A 21,465-nucleotide genomic window follows, 5' to 3' on the forward strand; every position below is an offset into this window, starting at 1 on the left:
TATATATATATATATATATATATATATATATATATATATATATATCTCTAGATAGATAGATACAGTTGCACATTTAAAATGCTTAAACCCCCACTGCAAATCAGGTCCATCCGCAAAATCTACCAACCCCCAGCCGCTCGATACTGATCAAAATGTGTCCTCTAATGATTGCAGATCAGAAATATACATCTATGCAGCACTTATGTATTACATCCAAAGTACAAGTTGTCCTTTTGTAATATTGGACATTTTATGTCTTTATTAGATAGCCGCCATCAGAAAAAGGATGAGGGATAAAGTTTTTATAGCATCGTACGAGGTGCACTAAGACAACGGCGTGAGGCAGAGATGCTGACAATCTCATTTCCAACGTCATTTGGACCCTTATGCCCAGGCCATATCGCCTACTAGAGCAGCGCTAGTGTTGCGAAACCTCTTATTATCATTCTGTGGCCATGTTAACAGGTTAGAGCAGCCACACGGCTTGGCTGTAGCTCATCTAGAGATTCAGCGTTTCGCCTATGTTTTCCATATGAGGAAGAAACTACAGTCTTAATGTCTATGTCTTTGGAATATGTCACAGACATGGGAGAAAAAGTATAAATACAGATTTAATACTTCCTCCTTCCATTTCAAATCAAAAGCCCTCTAGCATTTCTGTGGCAAGAATGACATCTAGTATAATGAAAATAAATGAAACATGTAATTGATGGCAATTATCAAAGACAAACTCGGTGTAGAAAGATGGTGCTGGCCTGCAGTTCAGCAAGGCAGTCATCAGCTGTTGGCCAGAATTTACCAGCGTCTCAGGACCATTTCTCATATTATACTTCTATTCTTCTATTCTAGGGAGCTCTTGGTGAAGACACTCATGGAATGCGGATACACTTTCCAGGAGATCATGGTCTCACCCACCAGTGTAAGAAAGACACACTGTGTGACTAATTCCATGAAATACGTTGTATTCATATCACCGTTCTATTCATAAATCCAGGTTGGGATCCCAAATTCAAGACTGCGTTATTTCCTGACTGCTAAGCTGTCAACAGAAAACAAAAGCACCCAGAGTTCAAAGGTGAGTCTTGCTGACCAGTTGTAGACATTAATAGACCCTATTATCTTCCACATGTCATTCCAACTGAACTTAAGACCTCATTTTTGCACAGAACAAGGCCTGTGGAATTTGTCCCCGTCACTCGAATTGAAATTGCATTTAGAAAGGACCTCTGTGTAGCCACAGGGGGAACAAACAGAGCGACCAACTAAGAAGTACTGTATTAAGATTGACTTTAAAAAACACTCACACTGATTTTGTTACATGGTTGTTGTTACGACACTCAACCCAGCTCATATATTGATTTTTAAGCTGAGACTGAGATGCAAGAACCAATGAGAGAGCAGGCTGGAGGGGGGGGGGGGACAAAATACTGCACATACTTGTGGCATGTACTATACCTTCAGGTAGTTCACAACTCAACCTTCAGAACCTCCATGAATTGACCATGAACATAGACCAAGTGTCTTGGTCCTTCATGAAACCAAGTTTGTTTGGTATTTGATGATGTTAGGACCTCACAATACTAGTCGTGTTTATATAAGGCTTTTGATAAAGTATGTGATCTTAGATTTTAGATGCCTTCCCACACCCTGCTGAGAGTGATTCTCCTGAGCAGCACACAGTCTCGAGTCCTCTCCGCCCAGATACCTGCCAGCCAGAAGAGGGTCATGTCCTCTACAAACAAGAGACAAAAATGGATGCCCAGAGAAAGATGAGTCAGAACAGAGATCTGTCCGTCAGGCAGGTCCAAGACTTCCTGGAACCGCTGATGGAAGTAAACATGGAACACTATCTTCTTCCTCCCAAGACGCTGCTGCGATATGCTCTGCTCCTGGACATTGTTCAGCCCACATGCAGGAGGTCTGTGTGCTTTACTAAAGGGTGAGTACTCTTCATGTAACTGTCACTAGCTTCACAGGAATGAAATAATAAATGCAACTAGGTAGGGGATGCATCAATTTTCTTTTTGATGAATTGTAGACATGATTTATTTTCATCAGATCTGACTGTAACAGAAAGTTGCTGCTCACATTTTAATATTCAGATTTGTCATTTCCTGATTCAGAGTATCGTTTGCAGTAGGGATATTAATAATCAACCATTTAACCACGCTATCAGTTTAACAGTTAAAAGAAATATTAAAAATAAAAAACAAACTCAGCGGAGCGGCCTGTCACTTAAAGTCTTCTTCAAAAACACGTTTGTTAGATTTGAATTTTCATTACATCCCGACAGCAATCAATGAATCAATGCTCTGGTAAAATAAATCCAGTATCTGTGCCTGTCGACTGTAATAAGCTCGTCCAATCATTCCATTCGGCCCAAATGTAACGATTGGACGAGCTACCTGCCTGTCTGCCGGTGCACATTCTGCACGTTACCAGAGTCTGAAAATAGCCATGTTCTTTGTTCTGTTTTTAATGATCATTTTGGATGTATTGTAATATTGCTAGTTACTTTCAATAGAAAAGAGTTGGCAAAACTGGGCTTTTCTATTTTTTGGTTGGACCATTTGTAAAATCCAGTTTCTAGCTAGTTTGTCAAGTTTGCCTTCTGGGCGGTTGCCAGCGTTGGGGCTAACCCTGGGAGAGGGATCTCTCCCTGAGGTCTCGCTCCATGCCCAGCATCAGCTCATAGTAGCTTTAATACTCGTGATTTAAATTCTTAAAAAGTTGCCTCAGTGCCATTTAATAGCATATAGTCTTTATTTACTAAAACTATTTTGGCGTATGACTGAAAATGGCATACCATGTGATCAGAGCTGTCTGCTCGTATACACTTTGGTATTAGACATCGACAATCAGACACACAGACCCGTGCCAGTTAAACATGACTGAGTGTAAAATCCGATATGGGTCCTGGGTCAGGTCATCTGTAATCTGAGAGGCCCAAGAGTGTACATGGGGTATTTGATAACCTGGTTGATAGAGTCTGTCAGTCCTGTTGTTTCTGTCTGTGGTCGGTTGAACGTTAAAACGATCACTTAGAAATGCTGTTATTTGATTGTGTTAATGTGTTTTATCCATAGCTACGGCCGGTATGTGGAGGGAACCGGCTCAGTACTGCAGTGCTGCATGGAAACAGAGGTAGGTTTTGATTTCAGTCCAGGCATCAACAAGACACAACAGCCGAGGACTGTGTCTGCGTTCAATGTCTTCATTTGGAATTAGGCACATGCCCCTTTAAACCCACTCCCGCTCAGTCACGGCTCCACCGTGGTTCAATGTCAGCCAGAAAGCATGTTCAACAAACCACCTCACTCCCTAATTCTTTTTCTTAAATAAATTTGCACATTTGTGTCAAAGGCTTTTGCTTTGTGTGCTCTGCAGATGGAGAATGTGTTTCGAGGTCTGGACCAGTTCTCGGAAGATGAGAAACTCCAGCAGCTGATGAAACTCAAGTTGCGTTATTTTACTCCAAGAGAAGTTGCCAACATCATGGGCTTCCCTCAAAGCTTCTGTAAGTCTATTCGTCAGCCCTTGATGCTATACAATGTAATCACTTTTTTCGTTAATGTTTGTAAAAACTGCATTCAAATTGCACACACAGAGAGAGAGAGAGAGAGAGAGAGAGAGAGAGAGAGAGAGAGAGAGACTGCAGTGGCTGCTGTAAACTCTTTTTCATACTGGTCGGAGTTTACATCCCTCCACAGGCCAACGTGCAGGAGGCACAGTGCGCGCTCTCCGACCAGTAACTGTGTGTGGAGCAGACCAACAAATCATTTGTTTGTTTATCATATTTTACTGTTAATTTTTATGATTTTCTATTCATAAATTGTCTTTTGCTATTGCAGTGTGTTTATTTTCACGCACCAATCACCAAACCAACTTCCTTGCATGTGTAATGTACTTGGCAATAACATGGTTTCTGGTTGTGACGCTGCAGCATCTCCTGCTATCAGGCCTTATAAAAACAGAAAATGTTTGAGCTGGTATATTGTCTGACGAGATAAAGCTAAATTCAATACAGAAAGCTATTTTGGAAGAATTTCTGTTCACCTAAGCCAGGTAACATTAATATGGTTCGACTGTATTACATTACAGTCATTTAGCAGACGCTTTTATCCAAAGCGACTTACAATTCGGATTCTATCACAATTGTACACCGTAGGCACAGCTACATGTGTCATATAGCAAACATTGAGCATAGTAGAGCAGGCAGGAGTTTAAAGTTGGATGACTTTGGTGTTTCCACAAGCACAATTAGATTTTAAAAGATGCCCCAATAACCTACCACGTCTATTAGTCTGACTGTGAGACGGGGACAAACATTTCTATTGCTTTTTTTTTTTTTTATAATTCTAGCTGCAATGTGATATAAAACATGCCATTTTGTTACTTATTTTTATTTGAATGTGTTTTGCAGCCTTTCCGGAGCAGATCACCACCAAGCAGCAGTACAGAGTTCTAGGAAACAGCCTCAACATTGTGGTGGTGGCCAGACTCCTGCAGCTGCTGGTCTCCTAGCACTTGGAGCACTTTGAAGGACGAGACGATCCTTTTCATCATAGAGGGCTGCAGAAAGGAATCCTGAAACCCAGAAATTAGTATGTGCTTTTGCACTTCCAGTTCCCTTGTCTCGAAGTCAATGGATCTTTTGAACTTTAGAAAACACGACGACATTTGAGAAAACGCCACAGCAGCAAAAGAGAAAACAAGACATTAAGGCGGGACTCAAACAGGAAAAGGTGGGTACGTATTGGATAATGATTCCTCGTTGCTGCTTGCATGCACCGTCAGTCAACAGAAGTACTTCCTCTTATTCTTCCTCTTACACTCAATGCTTTGTGGCTCATTGCTGCCTCTCACTGATCAGTGGATAAGATACAGTAAGACTGCAAATACAAAGAAGTGGAATTGCAGCTGCTCCTTGGTGATTTCCCTCGGGATGAATAATCTTTTATTTTATCTTATCATCCCAACCTGTGAGAGGCAGCAATGTGCCACAAGGCATCCAGTCTGCTGGAAATCCAAAAGACGAAGAAATTCAAAAAGTACTTCTGTTTGAAGCAATGCAATCGGAGACAAGGAATCATTTTCCAATACGTGCCTTTTCCTTGTGTTTTCTGGAATGCCGTGTTTTGACCCTCAGGGCCACTGTACAAGTGGCTAAATGAGACTACTTGGGTCTGTGGTGGTCATGTGACTGGAAAAAGTGCTGTTCATATGTGAAGATTATCTTGCTAAACAAGTAACATACATGTTTGTTTGCCACAAAGATTATTTTCTGCACAAATCTAAAAACCAATGGAAGCACTTTTTGTGGAGGTCACCAGTGCAATGCTAGCTTCCAGGTTGGCCCACAAGAACGCATCATCCCTGCAGCACTCTACTGTGGATTATATTACCAAGTACCCTTTGCCCAGAGGCTACTTTTTGTCAAATGTTGGGCAAATACTGGACTGTTTAACAGTCTAATGTACGTTTCTATACTTCACTTCAAACTGTATATGTCTGTATTGGCGGAACATAAATGTTTATATTTTATAAGCACAATTGTGGATTATTTTCCTAAGAATTAAAATAAAACCTAAAAACAAACCTGTAAAGCATATCGGTTTTGTTTTTTTTGGAGGGGGGGCATTATGAATTTTCCCAAGTTTATTCTTATTCAGCGCTATCTCTCAATATTAATCGATAGAGCACTATCTAAAACGACTATTTTATTCAGCTTCTGCTAAATTGTATAGGTAGCAACCACTGTGGAATACTAGATTCTTACATTTAGAATTGGAACTCTTGAGTATAGTGTATCATTTCCCTTCAACCATCCATTGTCTTCCGCTTATCTGGGATCGGGTCACGGTGGCAGCAGGCCAAGCAGGCTGACCCAGACTTCCCTCTCCCCCGCAACATTTTGCAGCTCATTCTGGGGGATCCCGAGGCGTTCCCAGTCCAGCTGGGAGATATAGGGTCTTCCCCGGGGTCTCTACCAGTTGGGCGTGCCCAGAAAACCTCCAGTGGGAGGCGCCACTCCATCCATTAATTAATGAATTGTGCATTTTAGGATTACTTTTCTTTTTTCCATAATCTTGTGTCATCTCTACACCACAGAGTAACTTTATACAAGTTTGTAACTTTATAGAAGTTTGTTTTTGTCAAGGGGTCATATTTTAATCCTTGAAATACAGCTAAGAGAATGAGGATTGACTTTACTGGCCAAGATTGTTACGCATAATGAGTTTGTCTCCAGATTATAGTGACTCTCAATGTAATTACAGACAGCTTCAAGAACAGGGTTCAGGAAGATGCTTTTAGACATCCAGCCAAAACAAGGACAACAACGTTGCACAAAAATAAGCAAACATATACGTGTATGTACTTTTTCACCAGCTCGTATGTACACAATAGCTATTACAGTTTTCCTAATTGTTTACAAGTGTTTGGCTCATTTCCCAAAACAAACACAGAAAATGACACATGCACGCCCTCCCTTTCTACCGACCAACAACACTAATATGCTCAACATGAAACACAGGACTATTTTATCAGTAGGTCTATGCCCTTTGCCTGTTCAGTGTACTCTGTTGCCAGTTGTAAAAGATTGACACTAATCTATATCTACTGTAATAATATCATGTAATATACTTGCTCCCTCTTGGTAATATCATACGTCAACATGGTCTCCACTTCCACTGCTATGCCGATGATGTCCAGCTCTACATCTCCACAAAAGCCATCACCACTGCTACTCACTCCACTCTCACCAACTGCCTCACTGACATTAAATCATGGATGCAAACCAACTTCCTCAAACTCAACTGTGATAAATCTGACATGATCATCATCGGTCCCAAATCCCTCACCAAAACCAGTCACAACTTCTGCCTCACCATCGACAACTCCACTCTGTCTCCCTCCCCACACATCCGCAACCTCAGTCATGTTTGACAACAACCTCTCCTTTGAACACCATGTCAACCAAATCACCAGAACTGCCTTTTTTCACTTAAAAAAAACATAGCCCGTCTCCGCCCATCACTCTCCTTATCTACTGCTGAAACTCTGATCCACGCCTTCATTACCTCCAGAACCGACTACTACAACAGTATTCTTCATGGCACATCATCCAAAATCCTAAATAAACTCTAGGATATCCAGAACTCTGCTGCTCGCCTGCTCTCCCGCTCCCGTGATCACATCACCCCTGTTCTCCAGAATCTCCACTGGCTCCCTGTCCCACAACGGATCCAATATAAAGTCCTTCTCCTCACTCACAAAGCCCTCCATAATCAGGCCCCCTCCTACCTCACCGACCCACTTCACCACCACACTCCATCCTGTCGGCTCCGCTCCTCTGATGCCAACCTCCTGTCCCTTCCACTCACGACCAAGCACCGGACATGGGCTGACAGAGCCTTCTCCGCCCCCTCCCTCTGGAACTCTCTCCCCAAACACATCCGAGACTGCACCGATCTTTCCATGTTCAAATCCCAAATCAAAACTCACCTTTTCAGAACTGCTTTTAATGTGTGACCAATATTGTGTGTTTTATGTTTTCAGTGTATAGCTTTTATATATATATATATATATATGATGATTTTAATGTAAAGTGTCTTTGAGTATTCTGAAAAGCGCTCTATAAATAAAATGTATTATTATTAATCAGTAATAGTGCAAAACGTGCTGGAATAAATGTTGAATGACTAATGCAATAATTTACTTTATGTATAAGCATTAAGTGGTTCTGCACAGTGCATGCATTCATATGTGTGCAGTACATGTTCAGTGATGGATGTGCAGAGAACAGACTGGATTATTGCAGTCAGTGTAGAACTGAATCAGCAGCTCCTGAGGCAGGTAGAACTCCCTGAGGTGGCACAGGAAGTACATCTTTGGTTGGGCCCCTGATGATTGTGTCAAATTTGAGTCAATCCACAATTGGCCATAGTTCATCCCCAGCTGACATAGGACTGCATAGATAATTGTTAAGTAAGGAAAGCAACATCCAAAGAGGTAACACTTAACAACAAAGGGCACAAACTTTTGAGGAACGAATGAGGAACTAGTGAACCATTTGACAATCAGTTATAACAATTCCCCTGACTTAAAAACGTAAGGGAAAAAGTACATACGCTAAATCTGAGGGAACTGGAACCGGATCTGATACCTGGTGTGTACAGACACTAAAAACCCAGTCGGACCTGGATGGCATACAGCGAACAAAAGATGCGTAAATTTAAATAGTCTGATGATGAATAAATACTCAGTTTAGGCCAACAATAATATTATCACCAGGTGGAAGTGTCGCCGTTGTTCAATAATCTGTAGAGTGGCCTGAAAATGCTTCTCCACTAAAGGCTGACTGCTTCTCCTGTCTGCGCACTCCATGTTCCCATCACATCAGTCCCCCCTGACCCATTTAATACAAGTCAGGGAAATATATATAATAGCAACAATAATAAAAAACCCTGTTCATAACCCGTGTTTACATTGCAGGCCACTGATGACACAAGTCTACAGCACTTTAAATATGCAAAGGAAAATAAAAACAAACATGTTCTACAATCACAACTCCTGTACACAGACATAGGCGACCATTACAGAGCAACTTAAAATCTAATTTGATAGAGTAGCTAAGGATAAGTTCGTTGAGAAATGAGAAAAGCATGAATAAGAAAATATAGTTGATAATGATGAGTTACTTGAGAACAGACAAGGAGATTCTATATTAAAGAATCATTAGGTAATGTCTAGATCATGAATATCTAGGAATCGATCATATTGAACCAGCCGGAGAACGGCATAAAACTAGTAATGATTCATAGTTTAGTCCATAACTAGAAATGCATCAAAACACGATTGATCCTTTCATTAGTTACCATTTTACCCTAGTGGACAAACTTTTACTAGTATCCATCATTACTTCATGATTAAATCAATCTGTATCATTAGTGATACATCACAATCTCTGAACCCATCGGCTATCGGTTGACGACGGATAAGCTTCTGAGGTAAATATTATATTTTGGGTTTTTGTTGCAGCCAACGGATCTCTGGGCCAAGACGTCCTTTTCCAAGTGCTGCTCATTGTTTACTGTCTGATTAGCAACTTGACATGTGAGACTGGAGTTGGAGTTCCGAGACGATGTGTGCATTCAGATTGTTTCACATGTTGCCAGTTTACAAACTCATTTTAAACCATTCTAAATCCAAGTCATCGTCAGACGATAGCCGATGTTGTCTCGGTTTGTTGTAGCCAGGCCCAAATGTGACACATTCATGTTGGTTGGCACTCTACCACCTAGCATGCCTTCGTGGGAAGCAGGACAGCTTGCATACATTTGAATGGGACATTTTGTTAGGATAAATGAATGGAAAAAGATACCCAACTGGCAATCATTTAAGTGCTAATAACTTCTAAGAAAATTATTTAAACTGCCTGAATTTGGTATCAAACGTTCACTTTGATGACGTGATTCAGCATATTCCGTGAGAAGTCTGCAGACTCTTTGGAAAGCTATCTTTCTTCAGGAACAATGTATTGATTTAAATCCAACTGATTCTGAAAGGGTGTCATCTCTTGTCCACCATATCTCATTGTCATGAAAATCTGACATGAGAAATTGGTTTCATGGGACCCAACAGAAACCCAAATGTGTCTCGTTCCCTCCTTTTTTGGAACCCCCGCCAAAAAACAGCTCAAATGGTAGAAAAAGTCCCAAGTGTCCCTCATTTCAAATTTGCATAAGACATCAATAAAGGGTCGTTTCCGCCTTTTTGGGAACCATTAGGGTTGTTCACGCCAAAAAGTAGCTCAAATGGTAGAAAAAGTCTGACCCTGCCTCTGCCTCCTACGAGGGCTGAGAGGGATGTCCATCAGGTCACGGTCTGCCTTCTGGACACTCTGACGGCACTCCAAACCGTGGTCTGCTGAGTCCATTCTAGGCCAGGTCATTCTGTCATGGGGCATGATGGAGGACTCAAACGAAGACCAGGCAGAGTAACGTGAAGCAGGCGTTTTATTAAACACAATTAGGAATATTTACCACACAACAGCGAGTCCAAGCACAAGACGAGACGAGGGGGAAAATCCAGCGGGAAACAAGGAAGGGCAGGCAGACGGGGAAACCGGGAACAGGACGAGCAAAAACGGGCAGGTAGACACGAACACAAACAATGACCTGGCAGTGAGTGAGTGAGAGACAGGGGTTTATAAAGTGGTTTGAACAGGTGAGGGGAGTTGTGCTGATGAGGAGGGAGTGCTTGATTAGAGGCAGGTGAAGGGAGTTAGGCTGATGCTGAGGGAGTGAGGACGGTGAAGCTACACAAAGACACACAGAACACACAAGGCAAAGCCTGATCGTGACACTATCAACAAACAATTAAACCGCTTAACTATCACCATTTATCGTACTTCCCCCATCATGTGATTTACAACCAGATAGAAAATATTTCCGGACAATCAATCATAAACAACAATGGTATTATATGACGAAGGGTTAAATTATCGGCGTATATGTTAGCATTAGCATTACGTCACGATCTTTAGCAAACGCTTACCAACTGGTGACGGCAGTGATCTTCATGTCAGTTACAAAGTCTCAGTTGTTGCACAGTTCAGCTCTCTTACCGGCTGCCTCTCCGGATTTTTTAGACTAGTCAGTCATGACTGCGTGTTTGTCCGATTCCAGACCGTATTTACTGCGACACGGCGTGTCACTGCGTGTCTGCTTATGTCGATTTCCAGGCAGATTGGGTCCGTTTCCTTTCAGAATACTCAGATATCAGTTGGCACAAATCAGCACTGGCATAAGACAAACACACAACAAATTTCGTGACTCCAACGCATAATTTGCTAAAGGCAATCATCAAACCCTTTTACGTGACAAGGCACGGAAATACCTTTCTGAAGATCAAAGAAATTTGGGAATGGTACCAATCGATCGGGGGTTCATACCCTAATACACAACTTAGTATAGATAGAGCCAACTTACAAGTCTCTCCGACCTTCAGAAAAAAAGTTATTCAAACTCAAACATTTTGATAAAAACACGTTAATGGTACTTGCAGACATACACACGGAAATACCTTTCCGAAGGTCGTAGAAATTCGGGAATGGTACCAATCGATCGGGGAATAGACAAATTTGTATAGATAGAGCCATGTTCCGAGTCTCTACGACATTTAGAAAGCCCATAATTAAACAATTATATATTCGCACATTTTTAGGCGCACTTGAATACTATTGGCTGAACTATGAAATTCAATAACTCCACGCTGCTTCCTCCAATTGACCTGGGATTTTCTGTGGACACATGTCGAGCTCCTTTTCACTAATACCCCAACTGCCTACAACCTATCCAAGTAGGTTTAACTAACCACAGACATCTGCGCGTGCATGAATAGGTCAAGCTTAGGTCTTAGACACTCCGTTTATTGCCAATGTAGGTTGCACATACAAGGAAGTTTGTCATGTCGGGTGGTGCATAACATTAAACAATCAACACATTGCCAGAAATAGAAAATATTAAAATTTACAATAGAATATAAAATAAAGTGCACAACAGATAACAGTACTATAAACAAGTATGATGAAGTGTAATGTTAAAAGTGTCAAGTGTGTTTAAATAAATAAATGTGCAGGGGAGTGTACACAGGTGTTATGGCTTCATCATAAATTCAGCATCAGTATCCTGTAGTGTTTGTATACAGCAGAAGTGTGGGCCATGTCATGGATCATTAGCTAGTCATTAAGCAAAACAAAAGATGTGGCCAGCCAAGTTAGCTTGTCCATGGTGTGTGTAAGGAATTTCCCATTGATATTCACACCATTGAATCTATGGGTAAAGGGGGAATTACTGTCTAAATTGCATCTTCATAGCCCAAAGTGTTGTGGAGATATTCTATGTCGAATGTCAATTAAAATCCATTCATGTTCTCCATAAACAAGCCCTAAAAACACTTGATAAAAACCCAAAAGTCACCATCACTGCAATATTCTCACCAAACACCATATCCTGAGTTGGGAGAACATCGTTAAATTTACTGATGTGTGTCTAGTTTTTAAAATTTTACATGGTTAGGCCCCGCCTCCACTTAGTGATTTTATTAAACAAAGCACTCAAAGCAGCAGACTCACTAGATCTGCTTCAAGAGGTGATTGTGTAATTCCACATAGGTCAAGCTCGTTCAGTAAATCTACATTCTCTGTGAAGGCAGCACACTCGTGGGAATGCTCTGCCACCACACATACGCACACAAAACACGTGCATAACTTCAAGGAATAGCTTGTTGCCAATCAGGTGTGCCAGCATTGATGTGCTTTCTGTCCTGCCTGCTTGTTTCGCCTATATGTGCATTTGTCTTGTTCAGTGTTGCTATTTTCCATTTTTTTGATGTGTATGTTATGTGCTTGTCCTGTAGGTGAGTCTGTTCTGCGTGACGCATGCTGAAACCTATTATGTTTGCTCTGCTTTAATGTCATACACATTTATTTTGCTTTATACTGGTTTTGGCTATACATTGCTGTCCGTCTCTCTATGAATTTTAATTCTGTATCAATTTGATATTTTGTTATTTTAGGCTGCCTTGAAACATCTGGTCGGGGACAGCAGATGGAAATTAGCCTCTCTGACTCACATACAGTGCAGCTGTTGATTAGTGTGCATTGTCCCTGAAAAATAAATAAATAAATAAAATTTAATTAAAATTACCTCCAGAGCTTCCCGCTGAGCAGCTCAGCCAATCAGAATAACCCTATTCTGATACCTCCTCTCTTTCACTTTTCATTCTCATCCGATGTCAGGAAAAGTAAGTAAGAACTTCTTTCTCTCCCCTAAATGTACATTTAATGAAATACAGTAAATAAATGGTTGCATTTATGCTTATTATCCATTAACCAACTGATTTGACTGTTTTAAGTGTGAGAAACGAAGTTCTGGAATAATTAAGTTTTAAAAGTTATTCACTCAGGCCTTTATCATTTTTACACCATTTGTTTCTTGTGACGTGGAGGGCTTCACTGCTTATTAACTAACTGATTTGACTGATTTAGGTGTGAGACGTCGAAGTTGTCACTGCTAAAATGTCTGCCTCATGGCAGAAAGTGTATTTTATTGATTTATTTTAATGAATTAATTATTATTTTTTTATTACTTTATCTTTTTTGACTTGTTTGAGTAAGGATGTCTCTTTTTCTTTTTCTTTCAGAAATGACACGTCCCAAATATACTACCGTTTGCCCAGTGTGCCAGAGGGTGTACGCGGCCTTGCCGCATCACCTAAAAAGGGGGCATAATGTACTGAATCTTGATGAGAGGAAGATCCTGCTCGGCCTGGCAACGGGCCGAGTCAACATCCACTATGACAGCTCAAGACTGGACAAACATCTTGGCCAAGGACATCCTGAGCTGGACAAAGACCGCCTCGAATATTACCAGCAAGTAGCGAAACGCATGGCCTCTATAAATCTACTTGGACAACTGAGGGCATCCAACCCTGCCGTCCCCATGAGTACAGGGCTGGACCTTGAGCCGCATGTTGAGGAGCAAATGCTGTTTGAGGACAGGGAGCAGGAGGCGGCTGAGGTGGCCTGCTGCAATCCTAAATGTATAACCACCTTAGCCGAGAATAGGGGGCTGAAGTCACGCCTCAAAAAAGTGGAGCTGGAGCTGACCAAGTCATTAAAATTGAATCAGAGGATGGTCAAGAGATCCCGCCGTTCATCCGCAGCAAAAACTGAGTGTGGCATCATACTGGTTGTCAAAATAATAATAATAATTATACCCTCTGTATTTCTGTTTTTTCTCTTTCTCAGCTGAAGCCAGTTGAAACTGAAGCCGTGCCAGTGAAAGGGGAGGAGGTGGTGCAGGAGGAGGGGGGCAACATAGCGGAAGAGGCCGGGGCCAGCAGGCAGCCACCACCTGCACAGGCGATGGAGACGGACGAGCAGTCGCCCCAAGCCGGGACCAGTGCTTCCCAGAAAAAAGCCTTCAGGGGCAGCGGGAGAGGCCTTGGCATGAGGCATTTACCCCTCCCCCTCTCGATTGGTAAGAAGGAAAAGTAAATTATCTGTGTGTGTGGTTTAAGATTATATTTCAATGTGTTATGGTCCAGCTCTTGAACCACAACAAAACATCACGAAAACTCAGGCACGGTGTCTTTTCAAACAAAGAAACCACCTTTATTAGAAAAAGGTCAGGACAGTTCAAATTGCAAAACAGGAGAGCATTCTCGCAGAATACCAGCCGGTGTAACTGCTGCCTCCAGACGCTCCTTCCATCCCACCAGGTGTGTCAGGGGAAGAAGCCAGCACTTCCTCCGGATGGGGCGGGTCTTGTAGGGCGCAGGCTGTGGCCAGCTGCCTCCAATCCTCCTGATATCCCTCTCTAACGATCATGGAACACTGAAAGGCAAACACTCCCTGGCAGAGGCCCTGGGCCGTCACACACCCCCCCATAAAGACAGGGCCCCACAAGAACCTGGACATCAACCATGCCCACATCTCTACATCACGAAAAAAAACAGCTTATTTTAAAGCATATATACCACATCATCCTCGAACTCAGACACAACAGTTGCTCACCATTCCTTCAGTTAATGCCTCATATCTCATCTCAGCTACTGGTACCTTGAAGCAATTTTTAAGAGAGAGACAGAGACAACAAAGTTGAAAAGAAAAATGTGCAACATCATTACTGAAATGGGCCCTTGGATAACGCGTCTACTCCAGAACCCATTTGACATAATGAACCAGATTGTTGGTTCTCTCCAATCTTCTCTCAACGCAGTCAGCTTACGTGTTAACTGACAGGTATGGCAGGTCTTGATGTAGGTCACCACGTCTCTCTTAACATGGGGCCAAAAGAAATGTCTCAGAATGCGATCATACGTCTTTCCTACCCCCATGTGCCCTGACTCATGTGAGACACGCAAGATGATTTGATAAACCGGATCTCCAATGAAACCCTCGCTACGTGGCACCGACTTTCCGACTAATACCTCGTTATAAATGAAGTACCCGTGCGCATGATCTTTCACCTCATCTGCTGGAAGAACAGACTGGAACAGCCCACCCAGCGTGGAATCAGCCTTTTGTTCGCTCACCAATTCACTATGTGAGACAGACAAAGGAGTGTTAGACAGTGATACCTTCAATTCTGTGGAGTCATTCATTTTTGCATCCTTCAATACCAACTCCGTCTCTGCATTTTGACTGGCCGCAATCACGGTGCGCGTCACGGCGCAAACCTGGACTACATCAGGATACCACTCATTTTCATCCAGGCCCTTGCGTTACCGGGACAAGTACCGGTTGAGCTGGATCTTCAGCCCAGACACGTGCCCCAGCCACGTTACCCAGAACCAGCGTCACCCCTCGACAGGTAGAGCGGGCCGCACCCCCATTGTGACTTCTCCCTCAAATAGGTTCCAATTGAGCACAAGTGTATGTATTGGCACCTGAAAAACAGACATGCCCATACCCAATACCGGTATAAAAGAACCCGTGTCAGTTTCTGCAGAAAAAGGCAGAACAGACGCCAGGATAAATGAATCCAATGCTCCAGTGTCACGCAATATGGTTACCGGCACCTTCCCGTCAGTACCCACCAGAGACACATGTCCTTTTGTGATAAAAGGCAAATATGAAGTTAAATCAGGCTTCGTATGGCAGATGTCAGATTACTCAACTTGTCCGAAATAACCTGCCTGGAAACTGGCGCAGCCAGAGTGGCTGGTTTCACCTGCACGCCATTATACCTGTTCTGAGACTTGCGCACATCGCAGTCTATTTTCCAGTGACCTATCTTATGGCAGAAATTACACATTTCGTCAGAGGTACGGACACCATGGTCAACTCTCTGTTCTGAATGAAAATTTGCTCCAGAACGGCCAGAGAAATACCGGGCAGGAACATTTTCCCTACCAGCAAAGCCATAGGGGCGTGGATCCCCGCCACTACTTCTGTGGGTTAGAACATAATCATCTGCCAACGCAGCAGCCTCACACCTGCAGTCTTCACCTTTTGCTCACTGATGTACATAGCAATTCCCTCTGGGACTGAGCTTTTAAACTGTTCAAGCACCATCAGGTTACACAGATCATCAAAATCTTTGACATCTGATGCAAAATACCAACGGCTAAATTGAGTCCCCAAATTACGGTCAAACTCAAGATGCGACCTGTCTCCTCTTTTCCAACTTCTAAACCGCTGACGGTAAGCTTCAGGGACCAATTCATACGCCTTTAGAACCGCAGCCTTAACCTTTACATAATCGCAACTGTCACTTGTAGTCAACGAAGAGAAGGCTTCCTGAGCGCGCCCCGTCAATACACACTGCAGTAATATTGTGCGGTCCGAATTTGACCAGTCCCTCATGTGTGCAGCACGTTCAAACATCGTAAAAAAGGTCTCAACATCTCTCTCATTGAACTTTGGCACCAAACGTAAATTATTCAAAATCTCATGTGAATCATCAGGCCGGGCCAACTCTTCACTCCGTGAATTATCACCCAATTTACCTTCCCTCATCAACTGGAGTCTCTCGCTTTCTAAGTCCAACTTAACCCTTTCCGTTTGCTGTCGCATTTGTTCCAATGCCAACGCTTTCTCCAACTCTGCCTGCTGTCGTACTCTTTCCAATTCAAAATCCCATTCTTTCTCCAGCTGCATTCTTAACATCAACATTTTTCTGTTGTTCAAAGTTTAAAGTTAAGTCAGGGAGCGACTCCTTAACAACAGCAGCCCCAGTTATGTTAATGACCGTAGGTGCCGGTTTTGGAAGTGTCAAAATGTCCATGTCATACAAATTTGCACTCAAAATAGCCTTAACATTTTATTTTAATCTTTTAGCACCCACATCTATTTTATAGTAGTCAGCTATCCTTATTAACTGATCCTTTGTACATTGATCTAACAATGCCTCGGACGGAGCTTCAATGAAGTTATCCACCCCCGCCATGACGCACAAATGACCAATGCACAAAACATATGAGAATATGTTTCCACAACAAGCGCAAAAAAAACAAAACAGGAATCCCCGGACCTGACGTCACCACTTAAGTTTCTGAATCGGACGAGCCCCCAATTTGTTATGGTCCGGCTCTTGAACCACAACAAAACGTCGCGAAAACTCAGGCACGGTGCTAAACAAAGAAACCACCTTTATTAGAAAAAGGTCAGGACAGTTCAAATTGCAAAACAGGAGAGCATTCTCGCAGAATGCCAGCCGGTGTAACTGCTGCCTCCAGACGCTCCTTCCAGCCCACCAGGTGTGTCAGGGGAAGAAGCCAGCACTTCCTCCGGATGGGGCGGGTCTTGTAGGGCGCAGGCCGTGGCCAGCTGCCTCCAATCCTCCTGATATCCCTCTCTTACGATCCAGGAACACTGAAAGGCAAACACTCCCTGGCAGAGGCCCTGGGCCGTCACAAATGTTAAATTAAAAACAAATCATTTTGAATTTTTCATCACAGTTTTGTACCTGGAGTACAAAAAATTCCAGCAAGGCAGTGCACCTAGCATCACAAAGAGGGAGAATGCTCTCTCCAAAACGAGCCGTGTAAAGTCCTTTCTTTACTTCCTCTCCCTTGGGAAGAAAGACACGAGCAACTGGACTTTTCTGGACAACTTGGACGGGATAAGGAGGTAAGTCTTGTTTCCCCATGCAAATGGAGCGCTTATGGCACAAGACTGATGTGAACAGCGAATAAATAGCAGTGTTTCTTTCTGCAGCTACGCCGGCCACCTCCAGTCCAAGGGGAAGACCATAACGACGGCCAATTTTTATCTCAGGAACATTTACCAATTTTGCCAATACTTTTTGGAGACCCCGCCCCAATATTGCAGACTCTCCAAGGCCCAGCTAACGGCGTGGTGAGGGCTGTGAAATCTGCCCTGTCCAGCCTCACCAAGTCGGTGGTGCTGCACCAGCTGAAGGTGAAAGCCACAAAAATGGGCCGCATCATTCCAAGGGCCAGCCTCCGGTCCGGAGGTGCCAGGAGCTGGCCAAAAAGAGGATCCCCGGGATATTGGGTAAGACATATCTGAATGCGCAATACAAAGATAGAAATAAACCTGTGTCTCTCTCCAAGGTGCTGAAGGTGCTTTTGTTTTCTTCCCTCTTTTGCCCTGTCCTCTTTTCAGAACAAATATACTCGGGATTTTTTTGCATATCTCGGCATAACTCGCCGAGACCAACCCAATGAGCATAATATTTTTGTATGGAAATTAATATTCGGGGTCAATCCAAAAAATGCAGCGCATATTGTGAAAAACATTATGGCAAAAATCATTTTTGGTCAAATGGTGCAATTTGGCTGGGTGAGCTTGGCGTTTATGGATATACAAGGCCGAGCTGACCTCAATCACACCAAGGTCAACCGGGTAGCACCTACGGCACCGGCATATCAACGTGTCCCAATATGGTCAATATCGAGCTCAACCAAAATAAAAATTAAGTTCTGTGCAAAAATCTCCCAATGAAACATGCGCACAGGCTTTGCTAGCCTCCACTGATGCATTTTATACCCAAATATAAGCAAGATTTGATTTATTATGATTTTTTATAATTTCCAGGATTGACTCGCGCAACATGAGCTGACATTTCTTATCACCCGGTTACCGTGACTCAAGTCAATGCTGACAGCCAACGCAAACCTTCACATGCACCCTCTTGGACTCTATTAGAAGGTGTGAATCTGAGCTTTAACATGTAGGACTTTAGAAAAACAGATGATGCCATCATGTAAAGCAAGGCTTATTAGAGAAGACAGATTTGACCGACGTCTGACCCAGCGTGAAAGGCATTACAGTATTGTCCACACAAAGTCTGTTCAAGAGCTGCCAGCTTGTGGTAGGGTAGACAGATCTTCTTGGTGAACAACCAGCCACATGAGTCTGATATGGACTTAAGTGATGCCACTGCTTCTTCCTCAGCAACTGCAGCCGCTTCTACTTCCAAGGCCACAGCTCTTCCTCACCGACTGCAGCATTGTCCTCTGAGCCAGATGCAGGGCCAAGTGATCCAACATGGCAAAAGTAAGTAGACTATATCACAGTTTTTCATAGTTTCTGTGACCTTTTTTCATTTTTCTTTTTTCATAATAATAATCATTTGTTGGTCAAATATAAAATTCAGCTGAATTTCCTTGCTTTAGGGCTTGTTTGATATTTTTACAAAGGCCTGTGGATATGAGCTTTAAAATACAATATGGCTTTAGTAAATCAAAAGTGATTCTAAATAAATATAACGGACATTGATTTCATGCCATGAGTTGCTAATTAATGACACAGCAAGTGTGGCTCTTCTACAGATGCAAATTAAAAGCATCCCCCCTCTGGTAGTCGATGGGAGGGGATATTTAGCACCCTTTCCACTGTGGCCTCTAACTGTCACACGGGACTATGCGCTTCTTTGGAGTCACAGAGCTGTGGGCAACACCCCCACCGGACTCCTGTCCCCGCCTTACATCCTCGGCGAAGACGCCTAACTCGGGGAGGTCCACCAGGGACCCACCAGCTCTCTGCCATGCCCTCTTGAATGAACCGGACTTGATCGTTCGATGAGCGACCCACCTGACCATCTATCGTTAGAGTGAAACAGCCCGTAGATCCTCCTCGCCTGTGCGGTGGGCATGCTTTTTGCCAATCTCGGGAGAGCCAGCCCTCTGCTGGTCGCCCTGGAATACAGTATTCCATCGGCTGTGCAATTCGGCAAGTGAAGCCATTTTTTCACTGCCAGTTTAACGTGCCCGTCCACCTTGGTCAGGGCCGCAGTCGACAGCATGCACTGATCGGCAACAAAGGACAATCTCGGCAAGGCAAAGTCCCTCAACAGGACCACTCTCCGACGGGTCGAGCGGGGCCTCCCCGATGGCCCTGATCCACGCCTGGACCATTGCCTCGGGATCCCCCATGGACAACCCTTGCCACGGGCTGGCCTGGACACCGAGGTATCCGACTGACTCACCCGGGCTGATCATGCGGATGGGCTTGCTATTGATGGTCCGAGCGCTGCAGTCATTTACCACGAAGGATCTTCCTCTTCCCTGAGTCAAGAACCCGTGGCACTTCTTGGGCTGTACACTCATGCCCGTCAGGTGGCAGAATGTTTCCAGGATCGCTATGTTGAGGACCATGCCCTCCCAAGAATCGCTCAACATCACCAGGTCGTCGGCAAACGCCATCGCTGTCAGGGGCTTTCCATCAACGGCAAAGCCCTGGCCCGTGCGGTCGAGTGTCTGGATCAGCGGATCCAGCGCCAGGTTGAAGAGAAGGGGAGACATGGGATCTCCCTGCTTCACTCCCACCCTCATCGTGATGCTCTCGGTGTCTCCCCCCCGAGCAGCCCACTTTGGTCGTGCATGCTTCATACGAGTTCTTGATTAAATCCACCATGTGTTGGTCCAGTCCCTTTTGCTTTAAAACACTGAGCAAGTGTTGATGGGCTACGGTGTCGAAAGGCTTTTGCAAAGTCAACGAACACCACCGCTACGGCGCGCCCTCTTGTCTTGCCCAGCCTCATGACCCCGTCCAGGATCATGAGGTTCTCTGAGCAACCAGGGAAGGATATGAATCCCCTTTGGCGCTGGTGCATAGGACAAGCTGTTGTCATTCTACATGTTAGGACCTGCAAGAAGAGCCGCAAGACCACGGACCCGATAGTGATGGGACGCCACTCATTCACGTCCCCATGCCGAGTCGTGTCCACGGTCTTCGGTATTAGCGTTGTTCTGCATTTCTTAAAGACTTTAGGAATCATCCTGGAGACCAACCACGAAGAGAACATGGACGCCAACTTGCACCCCTTCGGGTCCCATTTCGTTAAGGCACCTCTCGTTATGCCATCTGGCCCTGAAGCGGTACGGCTTTTCATGGCCAGGATATTGGAGGTGACCTCCAAAGGAGTGATCAGGCCGCAAAAGACCAAGCTCTCGACCTTTTCGCAACCACTGAACTGACCCAATCTGTGAAACGGACTGACGCTGCCCCACCTCTCTCAGAACACTGAGGTGATTTCTGACAGGGGGACGGGGCAAGCTGTCCCCGACTGGCCATCCAAGACCAACAGCGCCAGTTTCACTCGGCTCTTGCGATATAGGCGGTATAGTTGCCTACGAGTAGCTCTTCTCTTAACGCATCGCCTTTTCCTGATATTGATTGGGCCGTCACGTCGCCACTGGTTAGTCCTCGAACCCGTCCTCGCCTTCCGACCCAACTCTCGGATCACCTCGGAGGCCACAGATGCGATTGCTGCATGTGTGCAAACGGCCTCAGAGACAGTCTTGTAGGAAGACTCGGCATTCGAATCCCCCTCGCTATACACTCTGGCTTGGATCACTTCTTCAAGCGCCGCTTTCACTGAGTGTACAGGTGATGGAGGGGAGCAAGGAACAGCTAGTGTCCTGCAAAGTCTCGTCTCTTCGCTCGCCAACATTTGCCGAGTAATCCACTGCCTGCTGGTGTTG

At 44.0% G+C, this 21,465-nt stretch overlaps 1 protein-coding gene across 1 annotated transcript; it reads left to right on the forward strand.

Moving 5' to 3' along the window:
- The first annotated feature begins 94 nt into the window (after positions 1-94).
- On the forward strand, positions 95-4,940 carry LOC116376843 (tRNA (cytosine(38)-C(5))-methyltransferase-like). Its single transcript, XM_031838334.1, has 6 exons — positions 95-919; positions 995-1,075; positions 1,626-1,939; positions 3,087-3,144; positions 3,388-3,517; positions 4,424-4,940. The coding sequence occupies exons 1-6, from the start codon at positions 710-712 to the stop codon at positions 4,522-4,524; spliced, it is 894 nt and encodes a 297-aa protein (XP_031694194.1). The 5' UTR covers positions 95-709; the 3' UTR covers positions 4,525-4,940.
- Positions 4,941-21,465: the final 16,525 nt, after the last annotated feature.

Source organism: Anarrhichthys ocellatus, unplaced genomic scaffold, assembly GCF_004355925.1.
Source record: "Anarrhichthys ocellatus isolate YVR2014 unplaced genomic scaffold, GSC_Weel_1.0 scaffold647, whole genome shotgun sequence".
Lineage (NCBI taxonomy): Eukaryota > Metazoa > Chordata > Actinopteri > Perciformes > Anarhichadidae > Anarrhichthys > Anarrhichthys ocellatus.

What these genes read in the sequence shown, in the direction of transcription:
- LOC116376843 (XM_031838334.1), top strand. Translation starts at nt 710, where the DNA reads ATGGCAATTATCAAAGACAAACTCGGTGTAGAAAGATGGTGCTGGCCT. An exon ending in AGTGCTGCATGGAAACAGAG is followed by an intron (nt 3,145 to 3,387) that starts GTAGGTTTTGAT and finishes TGTGCTCTGCAG; the next exon opens with ATGGAGAATGTGTTTCGAGG. An exon ending in GGGCTTCCCTCAAAGCTTCT is followed by an intron (nt 3,518 to 4,423) that starts GTAAGTCTATTC and finishes TGTGTTTTGCAG; the next exon opens with CCTTTCCGGAGCAGATCACC.